The following is a 12,186-nucleotide window of genomic DNA, read 5'->3' as shown; positions in this document are numbered from 1 at the left end:
CTACTCAACAACAGCAGAAAACACATTCTTTTCAACTGCACATAGAACATTTACCAAGACAGAGCATATTCCGGGACATAATATGAGCCTTGATGAACATAAAAATATTCAAGTTATAAAAAGTATGTTTTCTTAACACAAAGGAATGAAGGTAGAACTCAATAATAGAAGAAAATTTGGGAAATTCACAAATATATGGAAATTAAACGACATACTCCTAAATAACTCAAGGGTCAAAGAAGAAATCAAAAGGGGAATTCAAAAGCATTTTGATCTGAATGAAAATAAAAACACAAGGTCATAATTGATGAAATGCTGCTAAAGTAGCAGTGGGAGGAAAATCGAAATGCCTATACTAGAAAATAACAAAAATCTCAAATAAATGACCACAGTTTCCACCTCAAAAGCTACAAAAAGAGTGAATTAAACCCAAAGTAAGCAGAAGAAAGGAAATAATAAAGATCAGAGTGGAAATCAATGAAACAGAAAACAAAGAAAATAATAAAACCAAAAGCTGACTCTTTGAGAAGATCAATAAAATTAATAAACCTCTAGCCAGACAGATGAGAAAAACAAAAAAGAGAAAACATGCATATTAATAATATCAGAAATGAGAAAGATGTCACTGCAAATTCTACAGATATTAAAGAGTAAGGAAATATGATAAATGACTTTATGACAATAATTTGACAACTTGGATTAAATGGACAAAATCCTGGAAAGACATGAACTACCAAAGCTTACCCAAAAGAAAACCACAGTCTGAACAGTCATATAGCTACTAAATAAATTAAATTTGTAGTTAAAAACCTTCGCACAAAAGAAACGCAAAGTCCAAGCAGCTTCACTGGTAAACTCTACCAGGTATTTAAGTAAGAAATAAGCTATCCCGGAAAACTAAGGAAGAGAGAATAATTCTCAATTCATTCTATGAAGCCAGCTTTACTCTGATACCAAAACCTGAAAAAGCAATTACAAGAAAATTACAGACCAATATCTTTCATAAATGAATATTGACGTAAAACTTCTAAACAAACTTTTAATAAACCAAATCCAACAATTTATAAAATGGATACTACATAATAAGCAAGCTGAGTTTATCCTGGGAATGCGAGGTTGATTTAACAATCAAAAATTAATTGATGTAACCCAGGATATTATAGGTTAAAGAAGAAAAATTATGGTTACATCAATTGATGCAGAAAGAGCATTTGAGAAAATCTAACATCAATTCCTGATGAAAACTCACAGCAAACTAGGAATAGAAAGGAACTCCCTCAACATGATAAAGGGCATCCACAGTAAAAACCTGCAGCTAACATTATACTTCATGGTGAAAGACTGAAAGCTTTCCCAAGATCAGAAAGAAGACAAGAATGTCCACTCTCACTTCTTCTCTTTAACATTATACTGGAGGTTCAATCAAGAGTAATAGGGTAAGAAAAAGAAATAAAAGGCATTCAAATTGGAAGGGAAAAACTGGAATGCTCATATACGGCTACTAGAAATGTATACTGGTACAACCACTTGGAAAACACATTAGCAGTTTTTTAAAGAAACTGTATAGCTATCATATGATCTAGACACTTATCTATTAGGTATTTACTCAGGAGAAAAGAAAAGATACGTTCATACAGACTTGTACATTAGTGTTCACAGCAGCTTTATTTGTAATAGCCAAACAGTAGAAACAACCCAAATATCCACCAACAGATGAATGGATAAGCAAACTGTCATGTAGCCATATAATGGAATTCTGTCTAGCAATAAAAAAGAATGACTGTTAACTCATGCCACAATATGGATATCAAAATAATTATTTGATTTGAAGAAGCTAGACAAAAAAAGAACATACTCGATGACTGTATTTCCATAAAACACTAGAAAATATAAGCTAGCCTATAGTGCTTGGGGATGGCAGAGAAGGCAGAGGAAGTAGGGATTATAAAGGGGCATAAGGAAACGAAAACTTCTGGGAGGTGATGGGTATGTTTGTTACCTTGACTGCGATGATGGTTTCTCAGGTGTGCACTGTGTCAAAACTCTTCACATTCTGACAATGACAAACTGAAGTCATACTCTAGACGGAGTCCTTTACTTCACAATGACCTATTTTAATAGTTTGCCTCCAGGAATATATTTTATTAAAAAGTAGAGGGTCAATTTACTTACCCTTTGCAAGCCACCAGAGGAGCATAAAGCATACTTACATCACTTAAGGATTTGCAGATGTCCTTAAGATCTAACTCTAAGATATTTCCAATAATTCGTATTGGAGTGGGGCCAGGCAGGAGTTTCTCTCTCTCTCTGAGCTCTGTTTCCAGAGTAAAAGGAAAAGAAAATGGGAGAGAAAGAGCACCAGGACCGCAGCTAAATCCACTGAAGCCTTCTTTTCTTACTACAACTGTGAGCTTGCAATCTAAGCTTTTATAACGCTCCCTGCTCATTCAAAATATGTATCTGATGTGCAAAGTTGTCAATCACCTACATGAGCTCTAATCTTTTCTGAGCTCACTTTGACTCACTGACAAATTATACAACTAAAGTGAAAAACGACCTCTTCACATTTTACATTTTACACCTGTGTTGTTTACTGTCTGAAGAAGCAGCAGGGGCATGACGTAATTACCTCTGCATTTTAAACAGATCATTAAGAAAACAGTATGAGGGCAGAGCTAGAAGAACGCTCAGAGAAGGAACAAAGAGGCTACAGGACTGCCAGGATAGAATGAAGTCCTAGAACCCAAGGAAATAAAGAATTTCAAAACCAAGGACAAGATAAGCATGGTCCACAGACACAGACTAGGATATTGAGCAGCAATAATTGATTGGAGGATCTGGTGGGAGAGCTCCGCTACTCAAATATTCTTGAAGCCATGATGGAAGAAGGAAACAGTCTAGAAAACCAGACTGTCCAACCCAACCAAGTGATGAGATGAATGGGTCGCATCCAGCTGCCTCTCCCATCCACCCATGGCACAATCAACTACTCCCTGAAAGGCCTGGCAGTACACCATGGAGGGATATGGGAGCCCTCATGCCATCACCTTTAAAAGCCAGGACGGCAACACAAGCCCTTGCCATGCACCAAAATTGTACTTTTTGGAATCTGATAAACCACTAAAATTTCTTTGCTGAGTTCTCAAAACTGTTATTAAAACATGATATAGATCTCCTATTGATAAATTTTCCTTATACTAAAGGATTCCAACAAAGCAGTGAACTGACATTACACTGAGTGTCTAATCAGCTTTCAGTTCACCAGGAAAAGTCAGGCCCCTCTTCTGTTGGGAACGCCATCAAATACTCAATTGGCACTTAACGGGATCCTCTGCAGTATTCTATCCTTAGGTCACAATGACACTAATGAGGATGAATAGATCTAGTCCATTTGTCCCCTAATTAAGTTGGTCTGGCTGATCTCCAGCACACACATCACCTCCACTTGCAAATTAAGTGCCATTTCATTTTATGGATCTCAACAAGCAAAGTGTACACACTAAACTTACCAATGGCTTTAATTGATTCTCCTGGGAAAAGTGGAGCCTCTTCCATCTGTGCCAGCTTATTTCCATCCCTTAGAGCCTGGCAAAAAAAAAAAAAAAAAAAAAAAAAAAAAAACACCAAACGGGAGTAAATCTCACTTTCTGTATACCTGTGAAGAATTTTGGTGTTCTGTGATGTCACTATAAGGCTACAGAAGCGTGCAAAATAAGCACCCAACCCCCTCAAAGACAATTTAAAAGCTTAGCATCACAAGACACCATGCTGCATATTCTAGTAAATTGTTACAACATATTTAAATTTCACAGTTAGGAAGCATTAATACAGAAATGGCTTGACATGACAGAAAGATACTGTAATCACTACACAGATAGCTATTAAAAGGTGTCTCTAGAATTTGCAAATAAGGCCAGAAAAAGGTTACCTTCTGAGCATGAAACTAATACAAATGAAAGCAACATGAGCTATAGCTGCTTAGCTAACTGTAGAAATGACCCAGCCTAAGAGAAAGTTTGGGAAAGCCAGAAGTCTAATGAAAATAACCAGAGAATAGTCTCGGTACAGTACACAACTAAGGAAAGGCCTAGGCTTTGCTACTGCAGCCCAGCTATGTGTGTGTGTGTGTCTGTGTGTGCTTGTGCACACGGACATGCATGCACAAAGCGTATGACCAGGGACATGAAGAGTGAAGTTGTCAGTGTTCACCCAGTCCAGGCCATGAGAGAGTGTGCTCTCATCTGGCAGGCAACAGTATTCCAATCCCTGCTGTGGAGCAGGGTGTTTTCATCAGGCATGTCTCAAGACAATTCACTTTGCAGTAATTTCATACTCACCAAGAAAACTGTTAATGATTTACTAGGTTTCCTGGCTACAATGATGCTGGGAAAAGGATACCTTAGATGGCCAGAAAAATACATGCCCACGTTTTTAAATTAGCAGATTGGCACTGCAGCCCAGTAGCCAGTCCCTTGTGAGCTTGGTTGGATAGTGCCAGATAATTGAGGGGAGGTGAGAAAATGGTGTTCTTGAACTACAAAGCTAGGGACCAAAACCTGAACTCAGGGCCTAATCCAAGGTACCGCCACCCTGTGAGACGCTGCCAAGGAAATCAGTCACTTTCTCCTTGGCATCTCTGACATAACGTGTCATGAATAAGAATAAGGTGATCAAAACCCCCAGCAATTCCAAAACTGTATTTCATAGAGCATTACTTTCCCAAGAGATGTGAATAGGTCTTAAAAAATAAACAAATAAGTAAAAGTTTGGGAAATGCTGGGTTAAGCAAAACAAGTTCAGCTGCTTTTTTTTTTTTCCTTTTTTTTTTTTTTTTTTTTTTTTTTTTTTGAGATGGAGTCTCGCTCTGTCGCCAGGCTAGAGTGCAGTGGCACAATCTCAGCTCACTGCAACCTCTGCCTCCCGGGTTCAAGCAATTCTCCTGCCTCAGCCTCCCGAGTAGCTGGGACTACAGGCGCACACCACCACGCCTGGCTAATTTTTGTACTTTTAGTAGAGATGGGGGTTTCACATTGTTGGCCAGGATGGTCTCCATCTCTTGACCTCGTGATCCGCCCACCTCAGCCTCCCAAAGTGCTGGGATTACAGGCGTGAGCCACCGCGCCCAGCCTCATCTGCTTTTCTTAGTGAGACATCTTTAGTGTGTTAAAGCACACCGAATCCGCAAGAGGGCGCTACAGTATAATGCATTTCTCATACCTATTTGATTGGGACTGCTTTTTCCACCTGTTAACATCGGAGGCCACTAGTGTTCAGTGGAAAATAGGTCAAATAATACTACGTTTTCAGCATAATTTTGTAAAGCAAAATATTTTTAAATGGATGTCTTTTATAATTCTAAATTATTGAAAATTCAAAATAGTAATTATTTTCATAGTTACAAGAATATTTCACTATGTTTTATTAAAGGACTTAAAGGTCAATTTAGAAATACTACACATAGTAGTTTCATCAAATTTTATAAAAGGAAGAAAGCCAAACTATAAATAACAACTTCAATGTTAAATGTTGGTCAGGACTATGTTAGTTCTACTGGGAGACCACAAAATGACATGGTCCATCCTCCTCCTTATCGAAAGATGCATGGTTAAAATAATACAGATTAGGAATCATCGTTACCCCCAAACAGTTAATTCAATTCAAATTTTTAGCCCAGACTGGTTTTTAAAGACATTTTCAGTCAAAATTTTTTGGAAGTTAACACATTAAGGGTAGGTGTGGAGAACGATTAATGGATTCATTTTTATACTCACATCTGTTTTGGAAATATATTTTATGCAATAAAGCATAAACTAACAGGTATACTTATAAATGTCTGGTTTTAGAAACATTAAAAGATCTCCAATCTTAGAAGCCTTAATTTGAAAATCTGCTTCATTGCCTGAACTAGTGACTAACTGTATAGCATCATCTCACGAAGTGAGAAAGCTATTTTAATCAATATCAGAGTTTTAAATTACTTCAAATGTAACATTGTTAAAGCCTATTTTAATGGCTAAATATTATGTATTATACAGACTTAAGTTTCTTATATGTTAAAAATAAGTGAAAATAGATTATTTTGAAATATAATTACTAAAGCAAGCTGCTTTAATCAACTGAATCTGGAGGAGCTTAGGAAAGGAATGACTCTCTCTATTTAGAGTAAGCCACATCAAACATTTTAAAGTCCTCAATCCAGGAGTAGCTAATAAAATGTTGCATATAGGAGACAGAGGTGATTAGGACCATTTTAAGAATACACAATGCTCTCAAGATAGAAGTTGAAAATCAAGCATTTCTCTTCTCTTCCCATAGTCAAGTTTGGCTTGAAACTTCTGTGCATTTATATGTCAGTGAGACATAGTAAGGCAAACCTCTCACTAATTGATAAATCTGGGACATGCTTTTTAAATGGCAAAAAAGAACAACTATTGGAATAAAACAAAGAAGTGACCCAATTGCTTCAGATTTCCCCACAGGAGATTCCTTTTGTAAAAGAAACACATTTAGCTTTAGCATAGAAATTCAAGAGGAGAAGAGTTTTAAAAGCTTGGAGGTTTTTTGTTTGCTTTGGTGAGTATAGTAGATTCCCTTTATGAAGCTGCTGTTAGGAGAAGGGACTCACACTTGTGCTACATTAAGCTTTTACTGCAACTACAAGGTTGCACAGGACATGATTTGACCCTTGATTTATCCAACCCATGTTCAGCACAATCAAAGGATGGAATATTCTTATGAACTAAATTTGATTTCATAAACACACCCACTCCTCTTGGTGCCATGGCTCAAAGTGTTGCCCAGCTGGGGAATTCCCTCTGATGACCTCATCCCAACTTTGTTCCAGTGACCCTGAAGGTCTAGCTGAAGTCTGCCAGCTCCCTGAATTTGTTCCTGAGGGCTCCAGCCCACCCAACAACCCTGGCCTCTCCACTACTTTTCTCTTCAGCCTGAATCCAAGCCGCCAGGTGGATAGTTTATATAATGGTTGCATGCCAAAAGCAGTGGCTTTCAAACTGGGCTCTTCAAGTTGCTTCCAGGGTCACCAAAGGAGAGTGGGGCTGGAAGATGGTGGACAATGGTGCAGCTGAGCACCTGGGGCATGCCACGCATCCCTGGAGCTGCTCTTCTCTTTGTTTCACATAAGCATTGGGGAAAGTACTGCAGCTTTAAAAGACTCCAGAGAGGGTCTAGAGGTACTGAGCAGAGTAAGCACTCAAGAATACTCTATGAATAATTTTGTATTCTGATTAATATATGTACCAATTTCACAAATATCTACATGGTACCAGGTACTGTGTTGGGCATAGATCATGCATATTTGAAGAAAACAAAGTGTGCACCCTCAAGGAGCACCCTTAGCATATGTATCTGTCCCCTCTATGTCTATGTAAAGGCACTGCAGAATCCTACCGTGATGGAGGGTCATTAACCCCATCAATAACCCTATCTGGGCAAACCAAGAAACGCAGACAAACAAATTTCTAGTTGACAAAATGTTGGATAAACCAATTTTTGCAAATAATGTCATATGGAATCTACCAAATTTGGACAGGAGGGCACTACTATTGTGGTAGAGGCATCTGGAAAGCTTTATTATCTAGAAGTCTAGAATGAAATGGCTTCTAAATACACAATCTGTAGCTACAAACAGATGAACACGTAGAACTTGCCACCTGATCAGCTTCAGCTTCAGAAGGGTAGCCATTGTGTTCTTCCTGAATCTCCTGCACAGCACCAGGTGCATGGACAAGAAAAGGCAAAGAGGAGAAAGAGAAACACGTGCAAACAGACAGGTGAAAGGACAGAATTTCTTTTTTAAGGAGACAGTAAGCATGTAAAAGTCGACACACCTTTCATGACTTTGCAAATCACAACATTTTCCCCCTTGGAGTTAAGGAAATAACAAGTAGGCCATCTATAGCATCCTCAGCCTAAAATGGAGTATCTATTCTGTGTTTGTGTTGGGGTAGAAAAATGAAAAGCAAACAAACATCACGGATTTCAAAGAATGTACTATCTTTTCAAAACCAAGCAATAGACAGCATATAGCAAAGAAACAAAATAACAGGCACATAATGTGCTCACAGAAAATAAAGCATACCACAGAAACCTGGTAAAGGGCAAAGTCAAGCCAAAATACAAAGGCAGTTTATAGACATGTATTTCAAACACAGTAAGTTTCATATTACATTGCTCAGGGATCAATTCCACTGCACACATGCATATATCACATGCTGGAGATTATATATATATATGTGTGTGTGTGTGTGTGTGTGTGTGTGTATACACACATATATATACATGTCTGTTTCTTATTGCTTATTGCTAATTAAATTCTGTGATTTATAACTCAATATCACATTAAATATTTCTAATTACAGTATCAACGCACTTCCAAGAAACAGCTAAAAGGCCACACATCTTTAATTTTTTCCAATCCCTTTAAAGGTGTACTGTTCTTAATTTCTTTATAGAATCTATTATTTTTTGAAACTTTAAAAATTGGGGTTTTTATTCAGCAGGTGGTAAAAAGAATATGAATACTGAAGATGACAAGATTGTAATCTCTTTTTAAAATTCTATCAAGTCTCTGAGGCTAAAAATATTAAAATTTAGCCTATATATATTTTTGCTTCATGAAACTTTGGTTGCAATGACTATCGTCTTTACAAAGGCAACCAGTGAAGAACTAGTAAAGCTTTAAAAGAATTTACTATTTCCCACCTTCCATTTTTGTCAATAAAGTACAATAACTCCTTAATGTACTTTTATATTTTATCATCAGATTGACTTTAGTACACAGTTGGTATAGTTTAGCACACTTCAAGGCAGTGTAATTTTTCAGTGCAGCCAGTTTTTTGAAATTTCCATTTTTTAAATATAAAGAAAATCGAATAATTAAGTTTTTAGAAACAGAAAACTCGATGAACAAAAAATACAACATTTCAAAGTTCATGCAAGTGTAAAGCCAAGCACTAATATTTAACAATGTGAATCCATGAAAGAAAATGATTCCCACAAGCAAAAGAAAACATGATGAAAACAAGACTAAACAAAGGAAAACCAGCTAGAATAACAAGACTTAACTTGCTTATTTTTGTACTACTTCATTGGCTTCAATAAGATTAAAACTTTTAAACTGAAGTTATTATACTATCAAAATCCACATTGTTTTGCTTGAATAGAAATAGGTTAATTTTCAATGTCTGTTAAATGCATGCACATTACCAATCTTTGTCTTGCTTTATGAATGTTCTGAAATAAAGGGAAGGAAAATCATGAGGAAAATATAAGCTGTAACCCACTATATCTGTATTTTAAAAAATACTAACTGGGATTGATTTTGTTAAATTTAGCTTCAAGATTAGCACTTCTGCTTTTTTGGATTCAACATGCAAACACAAACATGACTTGAAATCTTACTTAGATAGGACAGCCAACTAATCTTTTTTTTTTTTTTAGTTGCTAAATTCTGTAGCATGAATTACACAATAAACAAGATTAAGAGACCTCAGTAGCCCCAGCCTTATAACCCCAGTCATGAATATCCATTTGGTCATAATTCATGTAGTACAACAAAAGTCAGTATTGCACACTGGTAACAATTTTAGCATCCTGCCCTCACACACATTGGCTTTTATTGCACATAAAAACATTGTAACAAATAAAGCATTTCTAGTGAACACTGAAAGCTATAACACAGCAGAGCAAATTGATCTGAGTGATTCATAAAAACCAGTGAGAAGGTAAAGAACACTAAATAGACTAAGTGTTCGATAAAGCACAGACACACACAAGTAGGAGGCCCATCCGCTGAAAGCCAAATATCCTTACCCTTATATCAGGCCTCCTGAAAACCTGTTAGTTAAAATACAGAATATCATCATCATGGACATGTTACCATTGACCTGTGAAAGATGCCATTAAGTTCAACAGCCCATTCCCTAAGAAACATCATAATCCTCTAAGTAAAGCCAACAAGATCAATCATAACACATTTGCCCTCTAAGTTTCATTCAATATCAGATCAATCCTAACACATTTGTCCTATAATTTTCAGGGAAGTCTATGATTTGGAGAAACATGTTGCCCTTAGGCTAAGACTAACTACATTACCTTAAACGCAAATCCCTTCTGTCAAGTGCTATTACAAGTTATTGTGAACAGGCTGTGTTCAAAAAGTTCATTAGTTTCCATTTGGAATACTGAATGCATTTTCCCCAAAAAACCAATGATAAAAAAAAAAAAAAAAAAAGGCAGTTATATGCCCAAACCAGCCCAGGAAAACAAAACCAAAAAACCACAGAAATCCCCACCTTGGACCCAGAGCACGCACAGCTCAGCTATATTGCATTAATGGTATCATAAAGCTGAGTTAACTGCAAAGCTTAACCTGCTTTCTATTGAAATTACATTTCCAATTCATACTTGGGACTCCGATGTGGCCACTACTGAGAGGAGGGTGCCCGCTCCCCGCCCCAGCACCAGCTGCATGGCCAAAGGGGGGCTCCACGCGGGAAGAGGTAAGTGGCTGTTGCCGGAGGGGAGGGAAAGCCCAGCTTTATTCAGCAGGGACACTGATTTTAGCAACAATATTCTTGTTGTGCCTGAGGCCTGTGAATCCTAATTGAACATGCAGCATACACATTCAGAAAGCCCTGGTCAGAGGGAATGGCCAGAATTTTTAAAAAGCAAATAGTTGTAATAGCCTGGGAAGATTTTAACCATCTCTGTTCCCCATTTCAAAGTCTGAAATCCTATCTTCTGACCACTGAATGTCCTATGAAAACAAATCATCAGAAAAGAATCACTGGAGGTTCTTACTAGCTTTATGGTTTCACTCAGGATGCATAAGATCACATGATACAGATTCAAAAAAATCACTGTATTATCATTAAAATAATCTTTGAAGTCATTAAAAGGTATCTGAATTAAGTGATGATATAGCTAAAAGACAAAGTCTATACATAAGTTACTAAACACAGACTATTCAGACTGAGAAGCTTAAATCTGTCTTTTTTTGGGAGGATGGATATGTTTACCTTAATTGTGGCGATGGCTTTAAATGTGTGTATTTATGTCAAAGCTTATCAAATTGCATATTTTAAATATTTGAGGTTTATCATTTGTTAACTACACATCAAGAAATTTGATAATAAATAAAAGTAGTATATGTTTATGGTAATAAAAAACTCAAAATAGTAAGTCTCCCAGAGCTTCATTCCCCAGTAATAACCACACTTAACTAGATCTATTTTTAATTCGGAGAATTGCTTCCATCGTGATAGTTATGCTTCCACTTCTTGATTTGTCAACTTTAAAGTGTCTATTAACCTCCCATTTTAAAAGATGAGAAAATTAACTCTCAAACTACTACCTCCCTCTTCCCAATCTCTGCTGATTGAAATGCTAATTTTGAGTTCTTTTGTTTTCCTTCAGCAGCTGCTGCATCATAAAAAACACTCATGATTTTTATGTTTCAGATACTCTTCTAAGCACTGTATTAACTCATTTTATTCTCAGAACAACCTTATAAGATAAAAACTATTATGGCCGGGCGCAGTGGCTCACGCCTGTAATCCCAGCACTTTGGGAGGCCGAGGCAAGTGGATCACTTGAGGTCAGAAGTTCAAGACCAGCCTGACCAACACGGTGAAACCCGTCTCTACTAAAAATACAAAACATTAGCCGGGCTTGGTGGCAAGAGCCTGTAATCCCACCTACTTGGGAGGCTGAGGCAGGAAAATCACTTGAACTTGGGAGGCAGAGGTTGCAGTGAGCCGAGATCACACACTGCACTTCAGCCTGGGCGAGAGCCACACTCGGTCTCAAAAAAACAAAACAACAACAACAGAAAAAACACCTATAACTGGCCCCATGTTTTGATGAGAAAACCAAGGCACAGTTTAAGTAGTCTGGCTGAGTTCAAGGTGGCAGAGCAAGTAGTTAAACCCTGGAAGTCCGGCTCTAGATTTGTGCCCATAACAACTCTGCTATACTGCCTCAGCATGGCGCCTCTATCATTAAACCGTTTAAACTACAGCCCTAAACCTATTTTGACCCCTCAAATGTTAAATATCTCTTAACTCCCTTCAGGTTTTTTGAAGAAATCAATACCACTAACCCTTCCTCCACCTCTCTACCTCCCAACCTCCATTCTGTAACTACAATTAATGTTTGGATGCT

At 37.3% G+C, this 12,186-nt stretch overlaps 1 protein-coding gene across 6 annotated transcripts in view; it reads right to left on the bottom strand.

The window, feature by feature from the left end:
- Window positions 1-12,186, bottom strand: part of MTMR1 (myotubularin related protein 1) — a 73,912-nt gene that overhangs the window by 42,541 nt on the left and 19,185 nt on the right. For 2 of the 6 annotated variants that reach the window (XM_054471673.2, XM_063660391.1), the window contains one exon: window positions 3,510-3,585. In XM_054471673.2, coding sequence (XP_054327648.1) covers window positions 3,510-3,585 — 76 coding nt within the window. Of the gene's footprint in view, window positions 1-3,509; window positions 3,586-7,673; window positions 7,725-9,228; window positions 9,256-9,834; window positions 9,859-12,186 lie in introns of all 6 variants that reach the window. The other 4 variants (XM_054471671.2, XM_054471669.2, XM_054471672.2 and 1 more) reach the window with 4 other exon arrangements.

This window comes from Pongo pygmaeus, chromosome X, assembly GCF_028885625.2.
Source record: "Pongo pygmaeus isolate AG05252 chromosome X, NHGRI_mPonPyg2-v2.0_pri, whole genome shotgun sequence".
In the NCBI taxonomy this organism is placed as follows: Eukaryota; Metazoa; Chordata; class Mammalia; order Primates; family Hominidae; genus Pongo; species Pongo pygmaeus.
Note: the sequence above shows the minus strand (reverse complement) of the source record. Positions and strands in the feature narration are given on the sequence as shown.